Source organism: Moschus berezovskii, chromosome 27, assembly GCF_049115385.1.
Source record: "Moschus berezovskii isolate FMDL1 chromosome 27, NW_MosBer_1.0, whole genome shotgun sequence".
Taxonomy (NCBI): Eukaryota; Metazoa; Chordata; class Mammalia; order Artiodactyla; family Moschidae; genus Moschus; species Moschus berezovskii.
The window spans coordinates 14,386,153-14,407,292 of record NC_142486.1 but is presented as its reverse complement, the minus strand read 5'-3'; the positions used below and the strand labels follow the sequence as shown (position 1 = coordinate 14,407,292).

The 21,140-nt window shown below is 49.6% G+C and overlaps 2 protein-coding genes across 5 annotated transcripts in view; one reads left to right on the top strand and one right to left on the bottom strand.

Annotated features, from left to right (window-relative positions):
- VKORC1L1 (vitamin K epoxide reductase complex subunit 1L1) overlaps window positions 1-8,851 on the top strand; it is a 61,511-nt gene extending 52,660 nt beyond the window's left edge. For both annotated transcript variants that reach the window (XM_055409958.2, XM_088833211.1), the window contains one exon: window positions 681-8,851. In XM_055409958.2, coding sequence (XP_055265933.2) covers window positions 681-907 — 227 coding nt within the window. In that variant the 3' untranslated portion in view covers window positions 908-8,851. The remainder of the gene's footprint in view (window positions 1-680) is intronic.
- LOC129545584 (beta-glucuronidase) lies at window positions 8,470-21,081 on the bottom strand. Of its 3 annotated transcripts, XM_088833209.1 has the most exons (13): window positions 20,729-21,081; window positions 18,795-18,980; window positions 18,321-18,502; window positions 17,996-18,138; window positions 17,631-17,818; window positions 17,133-17,285; window positions 16,737-16,915; window positions 16,147-16,293; window positions 14,327-14,411; window positions 12,554-12,730; window positions 10,698-10,833; window positions 8,891-9,002; window positions 8,470-8,600 (listed from the first exon to the last, which is right to left on the bottom strand). In XM_088833209.1, the coding sequence occupies exons 1-13, from the start codon at window positions 20,939-20,941 to the stop codon at window positions 8,567-8,569; spliced, it is 1,935 nt and encodes a 644-aa protein (XP_088689335.1). In that variant the 5' UTR covers window positions 20,942-21,081; the 3' UTR covers window positions 8,470-8,566. The 3 variants fall into 3 exon arrangements, with proteins under 3 accessions (XP_088689335.1, XP_055265930.2, XP_055265931.2); XM_055409955.2 differs by having other exon boundaries at window positions 8,470-9,002; XM_055409956.2 differs by lacking the exon at window positions 20,729-21,081 and adding an exon at window positions 20,416-20,604 and having other exon boundaries at window positions 8,470-9,002.
- Between the last annotated feature and the right edge of the window lie 59 nt (window positions 21,082-21,140).

The window sequence follows — 21,140 nt, the reverse complement described above, 5'->3', positions numbered from 1 at the left end:
CAGAATATTTACCAGTCAAAAATAGTGCAGCTATGGGATGGACATGTACACACTGCTATATTTTAAGTGGATGACCAACAAAGACCTACTGTATAGCACAGGGAACTCTGCTCAGTGTCATGCAGCAGCCTGGACGGGATGGGAGTTTGGGGAAGAATGTTGTTGTTGTTTAGTGACTAAGTCATGTCTGACTCTTTTGCAACCCCATGGACTGTAGGTCACCAGGCTCCTCTGTCTGTGGGATTTCCCAAGCAAGAATACTGGAGTAGGTTGCCATTTCTGCTCCAGGGGATCTTCCTAATCCAGGGATCAAACCTGCGTCTCCTGCATTGGCAGGTGGATTCTTTACCACTGAGCCACCAGGGAAGCCCTTGGGAGAGAATGTATACATGTATATGTATGGCTGAGTCCGTTTGCTATTCACCTGAAACTATCACAACATTACAACATTGTTAATCGGCTATACTCCAATACAAAATAAAAAAATTAAAAAAAAATAACACTGCAGCTATAAAACTTAAGAAAATAAACCTGTAGGTCTTGTTCTCAAATTTCAGAGTGTTTTGTCTTAAGATCAGTATTCCAACCCTGAAGCAAATCACAAATGTTAACCTTTGAACTCGGAAACTTGTTCTCCAGTGTCAAGGTCTGACTGAGCCAAGTGTCCCTTTCTCTTGCAGGTCTGACAGCAAGTGCAGTTGCAGCTTTAATCCTCATGACATCCTCCATCATGTCCGTAGTGGGGTCTTTGTACCTGGCCTACATCCTGTACTTTGTGCTGAAGGAGTTTTGCATCATCTGCGTCATTACATATGTGCTGAACTTCATTCTTCTTATCATCAACTACAAACGACTAGTTTACTTGAACGATGCCTGGAAACGGCAACTGCAGCCCAAGCAGGACTGACCGCCTGACGAACTCTTTAACTGACAGTCTGAAGTCCCTTTTCCATTAAGTTTATTTTGCAACAGTTTGGGTTTTTTTTTTTAATTATTATTATTATTATTATTCACAGCAGACACTTTCCCTAAGAATCTTAAACTGATTTTTTAAAATCCTGTAAATTAGAAGGGGCTCTAGCTATTTTCTGTGTCAATCTTCATTTTAAATATGGATACAAAAAAAAGGATACACCGAGCCAATCAAAGACAAGCTTTAACTTTACTTTGGAGATGTTTCTGAAATGGTAAAATGTAGCCCTAGCCCCTTCCCCTCAGTTGTAAAGTGAGCAACCATTGCTAGTAATTCTCTAATGTGTATAAATTCAGTTTCAGGTATAACAAATGTGATCATGACATGAAAATATTTTAGAATAGATACTGTATTCAATATTGCCATGTTTACAATATGTAATATGTTTTTTAGCCGATGGATTTAAACATGTAGATTCAACTAGAATCCATTTATGTGATATTTGTAAATAAAGGTAGAGATATTGGATCCAGCCCTGCAGAAACTTGCTGTACAGCTTAGTTGGAGTGTAGCGATGAGGAAGAATCATCTCAACGCTGACTGAAGATACAGTGAAAGTACTAAGTCCACACAGAGCATCTTGTGGAAAGGACCGGCAGCTGTGGGTCCAGCACTGACAGCAAAAATAATAGGGTGACTGGTTCCCTTTCATCTCCTTCCTTTGAAAGGAAGAAACTAAATTTGAACATTCAAGTCAAGCTTGTACCTAGTCATAAAACTGGATCAATTAGAAACTTACAGCGTGAGTCATGTGACCAGACTTTCAAGGCCTTCAGAACACTAAAGGTGGGAAAATGGGTAGATTTCTCTGGCAAAAAGCTGGAAATAGTACTATGGCATTTCATAGTCTCTTACAACAGGTGAATTTTCATGCAGATAATTTTCCTTCACATTAGTGCCAGTCAACCAAACAGTATTGGCTTGGAAAATCATCAGTATAAGCCCCAGTCACTCCAGAGTAGGATTACTCTTGGGTGGCTCCATAGTGTTTCTCCTGTTTGTTTCTTCACTAACTAACCGGACATCTAGTTTAATTGTTTTAGAGTCAGATATTAGATTTGTACACTTTAGGGCTGACATGCTGCTCAATTGGCTTAACTGGGAGGAGTACTAAAGGGAGAATCTCAAGGTGGAACATAGTACTCTTTCTAATAACTACCCCAATGCAGAGTCTTTGAAAGCGATTTGAATAAACCCAAATGAAACAGTGACAGTATGTTTCTCTGGTTAACATCTTCTATCAGAATGTTCAAAGTGCCTTCTGTCTTAAATCTCAAACCAAATATTTTGTGTGTTGAACTTGGGCAGAAGTGTCCTTCCTTCCTTTCTCAGCATGAAGTAGGAAACTTGCATTCTATAGGAAGGTTCTGTGTGATCTTTTCATTCCTTAGGTTGAGAAGGAGTAGCCATGGTTTTGCTTCTACTTCTGTTCATCGTTACGTTAAGAAACCGGTAACTATTGAGTGTTCTGTCTTCTTTTGTAGGGATGGACAGGCTCTGCTCTGTAAACCATAATGTGTAGAGTCATCAACTGTCCAGCAGTTTCCAACCAACTGTCATAATTGATGCAGTGTATTCTTCTAGCCCAAGGCAGGTATCAAATTGCATTGTAATGTACTTTTAACCAGTTTAAACCAGTTTTGTAAAAGATAGCTTAGTTCTGATTTCATCCAGGCTTATGTTTTTTCCCATGAATGTGAATATTTCAATGTCTGTTTTATTATGTATGTATTGTTCTTGTTTCTCTAAAGAACTCTAGAAAGCGTTGATTAGATGTCTGGTATTTATGGAGAAATGAGTTCTCTGGAGAACTGCACAATGAGCTCATCTGGCAGCAGAGCTTCCCCTCTACCCAGCAGATCAGCAGTTCACTGCTTCTCTTTTCTCCACTAGTCTGGAGACGGCTTCACCGTGATGACATCGTGGTATATAGATATATAAACTCTGGTCGTGCTAAACAAATTCCTTGTGTCCCCATTTAAAATTGTTCTTTGCCTTCCTCTGTATTGGTCAGCGGAGTAGAGTTAAAGCTTGTCTCGATGTTGCGTTCTTGCGAACGCCTGCAGTTCTTTCATGAGAAAACATCAGAGTGTTCAGCCAGACTCTTCATGTTTTTCCTTTGCTTTTCTAAGCCTTGGGGACACCACTGTTTCAGATGTAGGAAAATTGTTGCCACATTCCTACGACCCCAGAATTCATGTCCTTCTCACTGAGGGACGAACATGTGCTGCCTGAAATAACCACGTGGTGATGCCCATCTCTCTCTAAGCAAAGGACCCCCACCCTGGTGTGTGTGATTTGGTATTTTCCCCTGGGAAGAATTTAGGCTTCCCTCTACATCCTCAATTCTACCCTAGAAGAAGGGGAAAACCCCCTGTTATAAAAGTCTGAGGGTTATTATTTCAGACTGAATATTTAGACACTGCAACATTATTAGCTACCAGTGTTGAAGAACAGGTTGGGGAACATGTGAATTTCTGCTTCTCAGTTTTCAAAATGATTTTTAACAGATGGAGCCTCTTATTTACTTGACAGCCCTATCATTTGAAGAAATAAGAGAAGTTGTGGTTACATGATAAATTTTAGGAAAGCTCGGTGGTTTGAAGGGTTTCAATTTTTTTTTTCATTGCAGCTAGTTGCTATCAGTTGAGGGTCAACTTCTGGTAAAGTGTCAGGTTTAACTAGCTGTGTGCCCTGGGTGTATGTAGCCCCTCCTTAAATCCATGACTTTTAAAGATGTTGATCGCATTGACTATTTTCATTCAAAGAGACAAAGATCTCTCATTTGATACAAGAGATCTTTGGACCTCCTACATAGAATACAGGACCAAGACTACAATGAATTTAAAACTGTGAGTTGGCTTTAGTTTTCTTATACTTCATCTAAGACTATCAGCAGAAGTACAAAGTTGTCTTCAGCAAAGCTTGACATCAGTAACTGCTGACAGACCTTACCCTGGACATCAGTACTGGACAGCTGCCAACAAGAAACCCACTCTCATTTTTGGTAACCTATTTGGGAAAGAATACCTAATATTCGGTCTTCGTCCTCGTGTATTTTTGTGTATTTTTCCCCAGTGGGCAAGTACTGGCGAAACACTGCTATTTATATATTTTCGGCAGCACTTATGAGTCCTAATTAGTGAGAACTACCCTTCAATAAATCAAAAAGGTGGGGGTGGGAGTCCAGGTGACTTGGTTAAACTTTTTTTTTTTTTTACATATTAGCCCAGAAAAGGTGAACTGTTTTGTTATAAAGCTGTATTAAGCATGGCCTAAGTATTAGGTGTATGATCTGTATAGTATGTTCCATCCAAAAATATTTATTACTAGCGCTTTAAGCTCCAGAGTAAACATTCATCTAAAATGGAGTTCACTGGGCAGATTCCCCTTTAATATAGATAGGAATATTCTTTATCAGAGATTTAGGACACAGTTTTGCTAACTGGTAAAAACAAATGTAAATATGTAAGAATGTTTATTTGTTGCACATAACTTTTTTGGTATAAAATAAATGTAGAAGTTACCTGTGGAAGTTGTGCTGCCCTCATTCTTATTCTGCAGTGTTACATTTCAAAAAAGAAGCAGAAATGAATTCAGTCTTAGAAACGATTTTAAGTTTTGGTCACACTCTGAGGTCAGGACCTTAGTTCCCCAAACAGGGATCAAATCCGTGTCCCTTGCACTGGACCATCAGAAGTCCCCATAAATAATCCTTGCAATTAATACCATAGCCTCATTTCTATGGGTATAGAGTTGAAGTGGGCCTCTACACCTGTCTTTTTCTCTTAAATTATACGTAACTTATGGAAGACACAAGCAGAATTCTTAGTGATTCTAGTTCTTGGAATTCTGTGGGTTTATGATGTATGTGGTTGTCAAGAGTTAATGAAGATGATGTTACTGCTTACAGTTCTGTGAGCACATAGATTGTATTAATCAGCTGTTTCTCCACTGCTGTACTGTAGCTCACCTTGAATACTCACTCCTATAATCTCCTAAAAAGTTAATTTCTGCAAGAAGGATAATTTCATTGGAAATGCAGTTAGCCATATTTTATTGAATAGAACAAATGTGTCCTTTGTTAGGACCTTAGGACTTGAGAAAAGAATTTTACCCCTAATTTGTAAAACATTTAAGTGTGTCTGTCATGTTTCATTTTTTTTTATTGTTTGTCAGGTAAAGAATTTTATATATTATTCCTTGACATTAAACTGGAACATAACTAGATCACTTCACGGAACTTAGAAGTTTCAGTGGTAACAAAAGAAATATACAGCCCCTAAATTCCTAACTTATTTGAGTGGATGACACTCTCATTTCTTCATGGAGCTTGGAAAGGGAGGTTTAAAAAGGGCACGAGTTGAGACATGAAATCCCCTACAAGTGGATCAAACTCTGTATTAGGAACGATATTGATTTACGGTCTTCATTAAATTTGATGGGACGGTATTTTCCAAAGCTTTCAGCTTTAAATCAGGGTTGATGAACACTGAAACCTTACAAATAATGTACCTTACTTAATGGAGCCTGCGGAAGAGGGGCAGGAGGCCAGATTCCTAAGGAAAGACCGTCCTCGGGAGCAGAGCAGGTGGCGGCACCAGGTACGGAAGCCTGTCCTGTCTGCAGCCCGTCCATTCAGAGGCCGCATCTCCACCTTCAGTGGAGTCGGCTGCGATGGTCCAGTGGGCGTCTATACCCGTCTATCCCTTTCAGTCCAGAAAACACGACGGCTGCGCTGGTAACCGCAGAAGCACTGGTAACCTCTGAGCTCCCTTCCAGTTCCGACATTGCTCCGTTCTTACCTTTCTTCTGCTTCTCCGTCAGCTTAGCTCTGCTTCACAGACCCTGTGCCTCCTTCTTCATGCACAATACTACTTTCTGTGAATTTGCAGAAACTTCAGCCCTTCTGTGGAGTTCCTAGCAGTGGTTTTCTACTGTCACCCACTCAAGTCAAGGCTGGACCAAAGTGCAGGCCGCAGAGCTGGTTTGGTGGCAGCAGAGTTTGTAAGCAGCAACTCTGACTGGGGCATGAGTGCTGAGGCAGAGTTCCCCAGGACTCTGTGCTTGGTTAGGGCTATGGAGATGGAGAAGCTCTACACAGTCAGCAAAAACAAGACCAGGAGCGGACTGTGGCTCAGACCATGAACTCCTTATTGCTAAATTCAGACTTAAGTTGAAGAAAGTGGGGAAAACCACTAGACCATTCAGGTATAACCTAAATCAAGTCCCTTATGATTATACAGTGGAAGTGACAAATAGATTTAAGGGACTAGATTTGATAGAGTGCCTGATGAACTATGGACGGAGGTTCGTGACATTGTACAGGAGACAGGGATCAAGACCATCCCCAAGAAAAAGAAATGCAAAAAAGCAAAATGGCTGTCTGAGGAGGCCTTACAAATAGCTGTGAAAAGAAGAGAAGCAAAAAGGAGAGATATACCCATTTGAATGCAGAGTTCTAAAGAATAACAAAGAGAGATAAGAAAGCCTTCCTAAGTGATCAGTGCAAAAAAATAGAGGAAAGTGATAGAATGGCAAAGAATAGAGATCTCTTCAAGAAATTAGAGATACCAAGGGAACATTTCATGCAAAGATGGCCTCAATAAAGGACAGAAATGGTATGGACCTAACAAGCAGAAAATATTAAGCAGAGGTGGCAAAAATATACAGAACTATACAAAAGAGAGCTTCACGACCTAGATAATCACAATGTGTGATCACTCACCTAGAGCCAGACATCCTGGAATGTGATGACAAGTGGGCCTTAGGAAGCATCACTACGAACAAAGCTAGTGAAGGAGATGGAATTCCAGTTGAGCTATTTCAAATTTAAAAGATGATGCTGTGAAAGTGCTTCACTCAATATGCCAGCAAATTTGGAAAACTCAGCAGTGGCTACAGGACTGGAAAAGGTCAGTTTTCATTCTAATTCCAAAGAAAGGCTATGCCAAAGAATGCTCAAACTACCACAGAATTGCACTCATCTCACACGCTAGTAAAGTAATGCTCAAATTTCTCCAAGCCAGGCTTCAGCAATATGTGAACCATGAACTTCCAGACGTTCAAGCTGGATTTAAAAAAGGCAGAGGAACCAGAGATCAAATTGCCAACATCCCCTGGATCATCGAAAAAGCAAGAGAATTCCAGAAAAACATCTATTTCTGTTTTATTGACTATACCAAAGTGGCTGTGTGGATCACAATAAATTGTGGAAAATTCTTCAAGAGATGGGAATACCAGACCACCTGACCTGCCTCTTGAGAAACCTGTATGCAGGTTAGGAAGCAACAGTTAGAACTGGACATGGAACAACAGACTGGTTCCAAATCTGGATAGGAGTATGTCAAGGCTGTATATTGTCACCCTGTTTATTTAACTTATATGCAGAGTACATCATGAGAAATGCTGGGCTGGAGGAAGCACAAGCTGGAATCAAGATTGCTAGAAGAAATATCAATAACCTCATATGCAGATGACACCACCCTTATGGCAGAAAGTGAAGAAGAACTAAGGAGCCTCTTGATGAAAGTGAAAGAGGACAGTGAAAAAGTTGGCTTAAAGCTCAACATTCAGAAAACTAAGATCATGGCATCCAGTCCCATCACTTCATGGCAAATAGATGGGGAAACAGTGGCAGACTTTATTTTGGGGGGCTTCCCTGGTGGCTCAGAGGTTAAAGCATCTGCCTCCAATGCAGGAGACCTGGGTTCGATCCCTGGGTCAGGAAGATCCCCTGGAGAAGGAAATGGTAACCCACTCCAGTAATCTTGGCCTGGAGAATCCCATGAACGGAGAAGCCTGGTAGGCTACAGTCCACGGGGTCGCAAAGAGTCGGACACGACTGAGCGACTTTACTTTAAAATCACTGCAGATGGGGACTGCAGTCATGAAATTAAAAGTCTCTTGCTCCTTAGAAGGACAGTTATGACCAACCTAGACAGCATATTAAAAAGCAGAGATATTACTTTGGCAACAAAGGTCTGTCTAGTCAAGGCTATGTATAGATGTGAGAGTTGTACTATAAAAAGCTGAGCACTGAAGAATTGATGCTTTTGAACTGTGGTGTTGAAGACACTTGAGAGTCTCTTGGACTGCAAAGAGATCCAACCAGTCTGTCATAAAGGAGATCAGTCCTGAGTGTTCATTGGAGGACTGATGCTGAAGCTGAAACTCCAATACTTTGGCCACCTGATGCAAAGAACTGGCTCATTTGAAAAGACCTTGATGCTGGGAAAGACTGAAGGCAGGAGAAGAAGGAGATGACAGAGGATGAGACGGTTGGATGGCATCACCGACTCGATGGACATGAGTTTGAGTGAACTCCAGGAGTTGGTGATGGACAGGGAGGCCTGGCGTGCTGCGGTTCATGGGGTCACAAAGAGTCGGACACGACTGAGCAACTGAACTGAACTGAAGGCTACAAAAACAGCCCGAGACACTGAAAACAAACGCAGATGCTTCTCAGCAGTATAGATCACTCAGGTTACGGATGGTCACTTTTAAGCCAACTCTTTATTCTCATATGACAAAAGCCTTTATTATCTTTTTTATTATTATTATTATTGGTCATGCTGTGCGACATGTGGGATCTTAGTTTCTCAACCAGGGATCGAACTCAGGCCCCCTGCAATGGAAGTGCAGTCTTAACCACTGGACTGCCAGGGAAGGCCCTGCAGGTCTTTATTTTCACCTCTAATGTTCCCTTCTAGCAAATGACCACAAAATCCAGGTGAGAAGCCTCTAGGTCTGCCATGCACAGTGCAGGAAACACTTGCTCTGTGTGCGATGGAAATAGACCCCTTCCCTGGGGAGGAGGAGCTGACCGAGCCAGTGTCTGCAGAGAGGTAGTTCTCGCTTTAAACAGTGAACAGGCTGCTTCCCACACACTGTGACTTCACAGCTGACCGGTGGTACCTGGTTTCATTGGCAAGTTTCCAGTATCTCTCTCGCAACAGGAAAGCTGCACTCTTTGGTTGTCTTTGCCGAGTGAAGATCCCTTTTCTGTTCCCGATCATCCGACCTGGTACTAAAAACAAGGCAAAAGGTGTTTCAGATGACTTCTGATGGGGAAAATCAGAACCAGCCTGGAGCCAAGCTGGGCACTCAACAATGTTTTCATGCTTTAGAGCTGCTTGGCCTGCTGTGGACTTGGAAGGGGCTGCTTAATGGGTTAAAGACTTAAATACCAGTGCTCCCGGAAACACTACAGCTTTCATCCATTAGGGGAAGAATCCAAAATTGTTTATCTTTTCCTTGCAAGATAACGTTTAAGACATTTCGAGTACCCAACTGCCTGGTAACTGGAGCGGGGCTGGGACAAAGTTACCCTTGGAAGGGCTGGAGCCCTCTCTGAAAGGACTACTCTCCTAGTAGGAGCCAGAGTCTCGACCACTCACAGGCGCACAAGGAGGATCTACTAGTAGATGTTAAAGTCCTCCCAGGCAGACTTCCAGCTGGGTCCCCACCCCTGGAGGCAGGTCTGCCGGAGAGGGAGGTGGAAAGGGCAGCTATGCTCCCAGCAAATCTCTCCACCCCCAAGAGAAACCACCCCTTCTGTGAAATGGAAAGGTCTCTCCCACTGAACAGTTCAAGGCAACAATCATTTCTTCCATGAAAAGCAAATACCAGGCACCGTGCCAGGCACTTCAAGTGGAATCCCTATGTCAGCCTGCGAGGTGGTGGGCATTATCCCCACGTCACAGGCTTGTCAAAAGGTAGGTTCCTTGTCTAAGGTCACACAGCTAATTCCTTACTACACAAAGCCAGTGCCTCAACTCACAAAACTAGGCTTCCATCCAAGTTTGTTTCCAGGAGCCACTAATCTCATTTGCCAAGCAGAGTGGAGGCTCGTGTTCTCTTTCTTTCTCCTCTTTCACTCTTGCCATTCTGATTTTCTTTTTTTTTTTCTTATTTTGAATTTTTTGGCCATGCTGCGCAGCATGAGGAATCAGTTCTCCGACCTGAGTTCAAACCCACGCTCCCTGCATTGGGAGTGCAGTCTTAACCACTGGGCCACCAGGAAGCACATGCCCCCATTCTGATTTTTAATTGAACTTTAACCTTCCAAAAACCTGTCTTTGCCCAGAAGTAATAAAAGGTAATTCCCACTCTTATCAGTTCTTCCCTACCTCCCGCAGCTTGCTCTCCTCAATTTACAATGTATCAAGAAGCTAGTAACCTAGAGGAGTAAAAAGATACAGGAGACAGTCATTTGGAAGTTTCTCATTGTCCTCACTTGCTAAAGTACAGACCATGTTCACTCTGAAGGCTTTTAAACACTCCTACATTCAAAACCCTTTGACGATACTTACCTGTTTTTGATGAACCTGCCTTTCATAAAGAAATCATATAAAACAGACTGAAATGTCTTAGGTTTCTCAGGCTTTGTACCTTACCCTAGAATCATGAGTGTATCCCAGTAAATCCAGTGCAAGATCCATGTTTTCCTCATACTGTCATGAAACAGAAAAGCTGGCCACCTCTGCCTTGAGACGGTCACCTCTCCCATTTACTTCAGAAAATTATTTGCCTTACTTGCAGCACGCAAGTATTTGCTCAAAACAACTGACTTTTTCCTAGGAAATCCTCTGTGTAGCCTGCTTTGATGATATCAGCCTTCCCCTGCTTGTTTCCAGGGTTCTTAGAACCAAATATCCTGAACTAACACGCCCACCAGAAACAATGAGAAGGGGTACATCCCGTGCACCCAAATGCCACTTACACTGATCAGTCATGAAATCGGCAAAATTCCAGATGAGCTCGCCAACCACATATTCTTTGCGCTTTTGGTCCAGAACCACATGATACTGCTCGAGCAGGCCTTTCTGGTACTCTTCACTGAACATCAGCGGTGGGTCCTGGAATTCAAGGCAGAGAGAGGCTAGCAGTTAGAACCAGCAAAACTGTGAACATTAGATGCATATGAAGATCCATGGGATGATGACCAAAATATGTGTCCTTGTGGTGGGCTACAGTGCCTGCAGGACTTGCTGATACTGCTGAAGGGACTAGACACTGTGTGATGTAGCCCGGGGATGAAAAAAAAAATACCCTTAAATAGTAACTGCTTTATTTATAAACAGAATTTTTTTTTTTTTTTTTGGCTGCACCGAGTGGCTGGTGGAATCTTAATTCCTCAACCAGGAATTGAACCTGGACCCGCCGCAGGGAAAGCGCCAAGCGCCAAGTCCTAATCACTGGACCACCAGGGAATTCCCATTAAACAGAATTAAATATTTGCTTTAAGTTTTTCAACCCCTATTCCCCACTGCAGTCTTACAACTGAACTACACTAGGAATAAAAGTACGTCTCTGGATAATAAATTTAAAACCCAACGCTGGAGTAGCTGCCAATGCATAATTTGAGCACTGGTGTGACTCAGATTTAACTTCCCTCCAATTCCCCTGTATCTCATCTATGTAAGGAGCTGCCGTTTAGCCCACTGACTAGTCAACAAATCATTATTCAGCATCTGCTTATATGCCAGGCATTAGGGACAAAGAAACTAGAAAGATAGGGTCCCTGCCCTCATGGGCTTTCCAGCCTGGCAAGACACAAGCTCTAAGGGTAACAAGGGTGCAGTGGGAGCGTGTAGCCTCGGGGGTGGGTAGGAGGCAGTGAGCAGGGGCGAGACTGAGGCAGGGGCCACAGAAAGCTGCAGAGGCTGAGGCCTGCCAGGGGAGGAGGAGACAAGCAGAGGCCGCGTCTGCGGATGCCCTCTCCACGACGCGCTCACTCTGTCGTGTGCTAAGACGGAACAATCTGTGAGACGTTCTTAGAGCACAAGGTCTGTGCTTCCATCTCATGGGAATTCGTGCGGGGCGCTGAGTCTCTGATGCTCAAGGGTGCAGCACTGCAGTCATCTTACGAGGGAACCGACCCCTGTTGGCTTCGCTCCTCCTTCCCAACGAGAAGGATGAAAATGCTGTTATACAGGATGCACCGCACATACAACTGCGGAGTGCTTAGGAAGCCAAGGGAGACACAGTTTAATCTCCCTCCTGGAGCCCCTGGTCTGGTCAAGGAGAGCACCAAAGAGACCATGGTAGCTCACGGTGCTCCTCTGCCCAGGGAGGCGGGGTCCTCCTCGCCAAAGAGTGGACATCCGAGCGGAAGCGTGAACGTGGAGTCAGGTTCCACTAGCTGGCGATCATGGAGCTAAGAAGGGCTTCCTGAGCAGAAGCAAGAGGCCAGGCCAGCACAGGAGCCACCAAACAGAACAGACCAGGATCCAGGACTGAAGGCCTGGCAGAGGGCAGAGGACACGGACAGCCCGACCACAGATTAGGGCTTCGTCCTGTGGGGTCAGGGGAAGCCAGGGACAGGACTTTTGATTTGTTCCAGGGACCACTTGGGCAGCCTGTGGGAGGCTACCTGAGGAGCATGCACATGGAACAGAGGCTGAGTCCGGGGCGGCCGTGAGGAGGGGCAGTTTAGGGCAAGCCTGGTAAGCTGTGGGAGGTGGCCAGGACAAGGGAGGGACGGGGAAGGGGGCAGCTCTCTAGCCTGGGGCAGTGATGACTGACATCACTGTCCGAGAGAAGGAAAAAATAACCCCCATCTTTGATGCAACTTGCCTGGTGAAACCCTGCAATGGCATCTGCTCCATATTCGCTCTGAATTATCGGCTTCTGGTAGGCCTCATACCAGTTCTCAAACTGGGTTGCCAGTTGCAGCTGAATCACCTCCATGTGCCCATAGTCATGGTACCAGGAGTAGTAACTGTTCACACAGATGACGTCCACGTACGGCGCCTGCAAGAGAATGGGGGCGAGTCCACCAACCAGGAGAGTGGAGGGCTCACACTCGGGGGGTGCTTCTAGAGAAGGTAAGAGGGTGCGGAAAGCATGTTAGATGTGCACGTGTAGGAAATAATAGAAGGGACCTGAATGGAGCGAGTGAACGGAGCAAGTCTCTTGTTCTGGGCCGGCACCCCTGACCTGGCTGCAGCTGGGCTCTGGGGAGGGCGATGAGAGGCAGAGCTGGCACCACGCATGCCGGCCCCAGGGGAGCCCATCCAGACTGGGCTTCATCTCTAGGCTGTGCTCCTGTCACTAGTCATCCCCTTGGCCCAACTGAGGGCCGAAGGCAGTGTTTCTCCTCACAGAGCCTCCCGAGTCCCCTTTCTGAGCTACTGTCATGGGCCCTGAAGAGAAGGGACAGTTCCCTCCTAGGAGGGGAGCCCGGGTTGGGGGACAGCACCACTGCGAATCTGAGCAATGTGGTGCTCGGTGGACCGCAAAGCTCACCTGAACCCACACTCGCCTGCAGAGTCTGCAGTGGGACCCATGCGGTCTATCTCTCCCAAGGGACTGCAGCACCCTTCTGAACTTGGGGCAGAAAGATGAAGCTGGGAAGCGGTACCTCTCGGTGGGCACGTGGCCACAGCTCACACATCCCAGCGGGTGAGCCTGGCAACCTTCTGGGGGGACCAGCATGGGCTCCCTTGCCCACTAGAGCAGGAAGGGATGCCACTGAGACTGAGACGCCCAGGTCTGCCATGCCCCGCTGGTGTACCACCACAGTCATGTTCTTTGAAGAGATGGCACCGGAACACTGGGGCTGCAAACCATCCAGTCCATGTGCAAATGACAGTGCTCACATCTCACACTTGAACACAGTGTTTTCTTATCCTCTCTTTCCTGAGAGGATTTTGCTTTCTGGAGCACTTTTTAGTACTGGCCTCACTTCCCGAGTGAAGCATCTTGCTCCTGTGTTTTACAGCTTTTGTGCAACAACTCAACACAGTTTGTGAGGGGCAGCTGTGCCCAGGGACCGTGAGAGGAGCCATGGGGTCCAACCGGCTGGGTGAGCGTCTCCCTTCAATTTTCAGTCCCCCCGACACTGGATCTCAGCTGTGGTTCCCAAAGCTGACTGATGCCTGGAATCACTGAGGAGTTTTTTTAAAAACAGATTCCTACCCTGGACCTTAGTAAATCGGAATCTAAAATCCAAAGCTCCTTACTTTCAAAAAGCTTCCCTTTGTGGCTCCAACGATCAGCCAAGTTGGAGAAACACAAGTCAATGATTACTTTAAGCTCCTTTAAACCTCTGCCCTTTTCTGAGCCTATTAAACTGGGGGGCATAAAATTAAATCAAGGTGCAGAGAAACCGATGAATTGAAAATGAACTGAGAAGGAATTCAACCTCTCTACGCCTGACCTCCTTAGCTTCAAGAAGCTACACTGCCTGGCAAATCACTCCCGGGCAGTTCTCTTTAACCCAAAGGCCATCTGTGGAAATGGTCTGACTGGTTGTTCGTGGTCCCTCCCAGCAGGTCATGTCAGCAAGCATCAGGGCAGGACAAGAGGACAGGCAGAGGGAAGATGTGCAGAGACCCCCAGGCTCACCCCCAGGTCTGCATCATATTTGGTGTTGGTCACAAAGGTCACAGGCCGGGAGGGGTCCAAGGCTTTAGTGTGGGCAATCAGCGTCCTGTCCACGGAGGGCAGAAGACATGGTGCCGTCAGTCTGGGGAGGGCTCTCAGGTTCCCCTCCTGAATCCTCTCCTTCCCATCTTCCCAGACAAAAAACCCCAAGACACGGCTCTCGTCCCTGCCTCTAGGTTATTTCAGGTAAGCAAACGCGTTCCTTGAGATATCATGTTCCCTGACATCATTCTCTCTTCCTCCCTTCCCAGATCTTAGCCCCCCACCACTCCCCTAAAAGGGGCCATCCTCAAGAGATGAGAGGCACAGCTGAGATCTTTGAGCCGGGCACTGCCTAAAGCAAGTTTCCGCATCTCTGACAAAACTAGGATGTGGTGCAGGTTAGGATGAGTATTAATTTAACACATCACTAGGGAGCATGTCCTGGGAGGCAAGCTGTGAACTGGGCACAATTTTGAACAATGTTATAAAAAAACCCAAATGAACTCTTTGCCCAACCCAATCTCCAGCTGTGTGTCCAGAGCTCATCTTTGCCCAGGAAGGTCCACTACCCAGAGCCTCCATCGAGGACAGGGGGATGCAGGCAGTGTCTCCTAGGGAGTATTTCCATGGCCTCTGCTGCCTCCGCAGTAAGTGAAATAATTCCCCACTCCAGGCTACGCTACAACTGCAGGATGGTAAGAAAGAGAAGGAACTGAGGAACACACCAGGAGGCTGGCCCACTGTGGGGAGATGGCCCCTGTGTGAGGTTTCTGCCCACAGCAATGCCTGCGTGGTGGGGAAGTTATTGGTATGCAGTGAATGGACAGTGAACTTCAGCTGACCTGGTCCCGTCCAACAACGAAACTTTAAGACAGTCAGAATATGCACGTCTTTGAATATCTGTTCATAATTATATGCCTAGGACAGTCAGCTTTATAAAGCTTAACTCCCCTTTACAGGTGAACTCAGAAGCACTGCAAAGTGGTTTTGTGCAGTTATAACATATACTAAATTTCCCAGGAATGGAGACCCCATAAAAATCAAGGGAAGACCCAGGTGGCTTAGTGGTTAAGAACCCGCCTGCCAAGCGGAAGATGCGGGCTTGATCCCTGGGTCAGGAAGATCCCCAGGAGAAGGTAATAGCAACCCACTCCAGTATTCTTGCCTGGGAAATCCCAAGGACCGAGGAGCCTGGTGGGCTACAGTCCATGATGTTGCAAAGAGTCAGACACGACTTAGCAACTAAACAAGAACAGCAGAGCTTGGTTTTGACTGGACCTGTATCAGCCATGGCTCAGTGCCTTGGAAAAGAGCAGAACAGAAGGAAATGCTGCTCGCGGCACCAGAGTCGCCGGCTATGCTTTCCAGCCCTGTCATCAGCTTCTGTAGCTGTGCTTTCAGGGAGTTTCCCAGAACGTGCAAAGCGCCTGACTCCTTCAATGGCCCTTCTGGAGAGTCAGGCTCACACATTTATGTATTCTTTGACAAATGTCTCTTCCTTATGTCAGTCAGGCTACGTCACTATCTTGTTTAATCGGACGTTTTATGTATAAGTAGGTTAGGTTAACTCTGCATTTCAGTTCAGGTGTGTCAAGGAGACACTCGGCTGAAATCATAATCTGGGTGGGTGGGTACCTTGTCCCCTGAATTGACCATGGATGGATGCACCTGGGCTGGGAGCAGCCCACACCTACCCCAGGGCCCACCGCCGCTCTCCTGTGGCTGCCAGGCAGGGCTGAGCTGGGCCAGCAGGCTGCAGTCTCACCCGGGACCGGCCCAGGCAAGGCAGGAGCACTCACTTGAAGTAGTAACCAGCCGGTTTCAGGGAGGATGCGGGCTCGTTGGCCACGGACCACATTACAACGGCCGGGTGATTCTTGTCCCTGCGGATCATTTCCTCCATCACCTGCAGGTGGTGCTGCAGAGACACGTTGCTGAAGCTCTCGCTGCGGGCCAAGGGAGGAAAGGCAGCAGGTCAGTCCTATTTTCTTCCCTAAGGAAATGGCAACCCACTCCAGTGTTCCTGCCTGGAGAATCCCAGGGAACGGGGAGCCTGGTGGGCTTCCATCTATGGGGTCACACAGAGTCGGACACAACTGAAGTGACTTAGCAGCAGCAGCAGCAGCAGTAGAAACTCTGAGCTTCCCTGATGACTCAGTGGTAAACAACCCGCCTCCCAATGTAGGAAACGCAAGTTCGATCCCTGGGTCAGGAAGATCCCCTGAAGAAGGAAATGGCAACCCACTCTAGTATTCTGTCCTGGAGAATCCCACAGAACCTGCCGGGCTACAGTCCATGGGGTTGCAGAGTCACACATGACAGAGCGACAGCACGCACGCACAGGCAGCTGAGCTGGGGGTGCCGCGCAGTGCAGGCAGCGGGCACTCACGCCAACACGATGCCCACGCCGGGGCTCTCGTCGATGACCACGATCCCGTAGCGGTCACAGAGCTGCAGCACCTCCTCCGCGTAGGGGTAGTGGCTGGTGCGGAAGGCGTTGGCGCCCAGCCAGCGAAGCAGGTTGAAGTCCTTCACCAGCAGCGGCCAGTCAAAGCCCTTCCCTCGAATCTTGGGGACAGCAGAGACGGGTGAGCCCCTGCCCTCGACTCCATCCCAGACACGTTTCTTCCGAGAAGCAGGCCCCCCAGAGTCACCCCATCAGCCCTCTATCCAGGCCAAGCACAGCCAGTGGTATGGGGCGGTTTGCTCTGAGCTGCCCTTAGCCACTCCAGGGGCCACAGGGAAGGGGATGCCGAGAAACAGGGACCCAGGAGCCACTACTCACATCTGCATCCTCATGCTTGTTGACCCCGTGGAAATAGAACGGCTTCCCATTGATGAGGAACTGGCTCTCGGTGACGGCCACGGTGCGGATCCCCACCGGGAGGGTGTAGAAGTCAGACACGGGCCCCACGGCCGTCTGCGCCGTCAACTTCACCTGTGAAAGCCGAGCACTGGGCGTGACGCAATCTGACCGGCCTGAGCCCCATGCAGCCTGAGCTTCGCAGGACAGTGCCTGGCCAACCACGGCAGCCCACCTCTAGGACTGCAGGTGGAGACAGGCAGAAATTATATCTACCCTGAGCAAGAAGAAACTTTAACCCACACTGCCACTGCCCTGGGGCCTCCTCTTTCAACTCGGCCTCCCCACCAAGGGTTGAAAAAAAGCAGACTGGACACTCTTCAATCCAGTGGACCAGGAAGCTGAGGGGACCAGGCCTGCTGAAACTAGGGCTGCCGGATGGGGGCACACGGCCTCCCCCCGCCCAATCCTCACCATTACCTCCAACGAGTACAGGTAGGCAGGGTGCTCGTGCATCAGGTACGGCCACCAGAGGTGGGCACTGGGCACCTGCAGCTGGCCCTGGGCCCCTGCCCCCTTGGCCACGACTTTGCCTTCCTCATCCAGAAGACACACGTCGAGTTGGAAGTGGTCACTGCCCTGGACGACGATCTGGTAATTCACCAGCCCTACAGGCGAAGAGAGATCAGATGAGAGAGAAGTGGGTGGGGATATGACCTGGGGTCCTACAGGTGAGAGCACCCTGGGGAGGTGGACGGGACAGCCCGTCTCCAAGGGGATCTTTCCAAACAGGAAACCAAGCCACTCTGGGCCTGGCTGAGGGCAGATCCCGGCAGGAGCCTCACCAATGTCTTGGTCCACGTCGGTGGTGACGGTAATGTCATCGATGTAGGTGGTAGGCGTGGTGTAGAGGAGCACGGACCGATGCAGTCCCGCGTAGTTGAAGAAGTCAAACTTTGTGTCCTGGACAAAGTAACCCTTGGGGTACCTAGGATGGAGCAAGGGGACAGTGGCCTTGTCCCAAATCCTTCGATCTCAACTCACATGTGTCCCTGGCCTCCCAGAGCCAGGGCCTCACCTCTGCTGAAGCCACCCGTCCCCTGGTGGGAAGACCTCTGGGCAGGGTGGGGAGTGGGGGTGGGAGCGGGGGGTGTGCAAGCTGCTGCTCACTTGGAGGGGTCCGTCTTGTAGAGGATGGTCCCAGGCGGCAGGGTGTGGGGGGACAGCGTATTGTTGATGGCGATGGTGATGCGGCAGGAGGACAGGGGCCCGCTCTGGACCAGCTTGCTGACGTCAGCCTCGAAGGGGAGGTGGCCCCCCTCGTGCTCGACCACGTGAACCCCATTCACCCACTGCAGATACAGGGAGACAAGTGGGGGGCCCGACTGTTTCCAGCACACCCTCACACACAAGTGCAGGATGAGGGACGCGGGCGGAGTGGGGCGGGCTGAGGGTTCTGCCAGCTGCCACCGACCCCGGGAGTGGAAGAATGGGGCTCCAGTGGGATAGAGGAGACCGCCCTCCGCCACCCAGGGCACAAACGCCAGTGTGGGGCTTAAATGTGCCCCCGCCCCACCCCTGCAACCCCAAAGGCAGGCTGCCCCCCGCCCGGCCACCGCTCTGCCTGCCGGCCACTGCACTGACCACGATGGCGTAGTAGTGGGCGCTGCCGATCCTCAGCACCACTCTCATGCCCAGGTCCTCGGACCACCGCTGGGGCAGGGTGATCTCCCGTTCATACCACACCCAGCCGACAAAACTCCGCAGCTGCCCGTCCTGGCCCACGTCATTGAAGCTGGAGGGCACCGGCATGTCCAGGATAGGGCCCGACTGAGGAGACAAGAGCGGGAATCAGGTCCAGACCACCTGGGGAACTAAGGGGCCGGGTCCCCCAGCAATTCCGCCTGCAGGACAGAGCTGGACAAAATGACTTCTCACTGCCCTGGATGACGATGTGGTAATTCACCAGCCCTACAGGCAAAGAGAGATCAGATGAGAGAGAAGTGGGTGGGGGAGGTGACCTGGGGTCCTACAGGTGAGAGCACCCTGAGGAGGTGGACGGGAGAGCCCATCTCCAAGGGGATCTTTCCAAACAGGGAACCAGAGCCTTTTCTGGTGGCCCAGCAATAAGGAATCTGCTTTGCAATGCAGGGGATGCAGGTTCGATCCCTGGTCTGGGAAGATTCCACATGCTGCAGGGCAATTAAGCCCAAGCACCATAAAGACTGGATGCAGCCAAACATTCATTTGACTGCACGTTAAAATATTAAAAAAAAAAAGACTTCTCCCAGACCCCCCCAGATTCCAGACCACTCTACCAGCAACTCACCAATGTCTTTTATGGACTCTCTTAATTTTTACGACTCCATGAAGCAGACCCACTCACTCACTCACTCACTCGAGGGTGCACAGCTAACACCTACATGGTGCTCTAGGCGCTGGGAATAGAACACTGAACAAGGCCTCTGCTGTCAGTGAGCAGCTCTATGGAGAGGGTGTGGAGAGGGGCAGGGAGCTATTTTGGGGTCAGGGAAGGCCTTTGGGGGCCACGGCCCACAAGATACAACCTCTGGACATGCTGGCAGAACCTGAGCCCCACAGGGAACCCCTTGAACCTCTTGACCCTTCAACACCTCAGGAAGAAAGCAAGGCAGGAGCGGACAGTGGGCTCAGTGAGTCTGGAAGCAGCTTGGGGATGAGCTTCCTGAAGACACAGATGGGACACAGGAGCTCGGAGGAAGCAGGATTCCCTGCCCCTCACAGCTGTACGCCCAGTGGCTGGCCCAAGCCCTGCCACACAGTGGGGACCCAGTAAATACTGACTGAATGAATGGATAACTTTCTGATGACACCAACAGCTAGGATTTTTTAAGTGTCCGAGGTCTCCTGGGAGCAGAAGTTCTTTCTCAGGGCAGCGGGCACTCGGGTCTCCATGGAAAGTGGTGTGCCCACAGCCAGCCTGGGGCAAGAAGGATGTCCAGAAATCAGACCCTGACGAAGAGGAAGATGATCAACTGACTGCCCCAGGGAGGAAGGCTGGCCGGGGAGCAGGGGCCGCTTTCGGAGGAAACTGTGAGTGGGGCACGTGCCCGGCTCCCCCGCCCCTCTGATGAGGGCTGAGCCCAGACTGGAAAAAGAGGATGTGAGGAGGTGACTGCTGGATACTCACGGCCGACCCCCGCCCCAGTTCTCAGCCCACCCGACCCAAATCAGAGGGGACACCTAGCAGGGGGTGCTCGGCTGGATGCCAAGCCCCGTTCTCTACCTGAACCTTGGAACCCAGGGTCCTTCCTGCCACGGCAAAGGTGCGGGCCCCAAATGTCCAAAGACCCCCCTCCAGCCACGGGGCGGCCACCGGCCCTAGCTCGCGGCAGACACACCGCTCCGGCTCCGCCTCCCCTACCGAAGTCCGGCCCGCCCATTTCCTCCTGCCCGTCATTCTCCGGGGGGCCGACCCCACGGCCTCCCAGGGCCGTGCATCAGTTCCGAGGGCGCGAGGGCCGGCTCCCCACGCGCCCCACACCGGGCTTCCAGGAGCTCCCCGGCCCCGGCCCAGGTCCCGTCCCCCGAGCGCGCACCTCCCGCAGCGGCGCCCGGTACCACTGCTGCTCGAAGCCCTGGCGCCGGTTGTCGGAGAAGTCGGCGCGGAAGCGCCAGAGGCCGTCCAGCTCCTTGCGCTCCCGCGACCGGCTCTCCCGGGGATAGAGCATCCCGCCCTGCAGCAGCGCCAGCCCGCAGCCCCAGAGCAGAGGCCCGAGCACGGCCCAGGCGCCCGCCGGTCCCCGGAGCATGGCAGCAGTGCGGCCGCGAGCAGCCGGCTGCCGGGCGCCCCGGGCCGCGCGCTGATAACGGGGCGGGGCGGGGCCTGCGGTCACGTGTCCAGCCCCCGCGCCATCTTGGCCGGCCGGGACCCTCTCTCCGCGAGGCCCGCGCCCCGCAGGCCGCGCTCGGTGCTCCTTCCTGCCCGAGGGCGGCGGCGGCGGCGGGCCC

What these genes read in the sequence shown, in the direction of transcription:
- LOC129545584 (XM_055409955.2), bottom strand. Translation starts at nt 20,941, where the DNA reads ATGCTCCGGGGACCGGCGGGCGCCTGGGCCGTGCTCGGGCCTCTGCTC. An exon ending in CCCACTACTACGCCATCGTG is followed by an intron (nt 18,503 to 18,794) that starts GTCAGTGCAGTG and finishes CTGTATCTGCAG; the next exon opens with TGGGTGAATGGGGTTCACGT. An exon ending in CCGGCTGGTTACTACTTCAA is followed by an intron (nt 14,412 to 16,146) that starts GTGAGTGCTCCT and finishes CTCCGTGGACAG; the next exon opens with GACGCTGATTGCCCACACTA.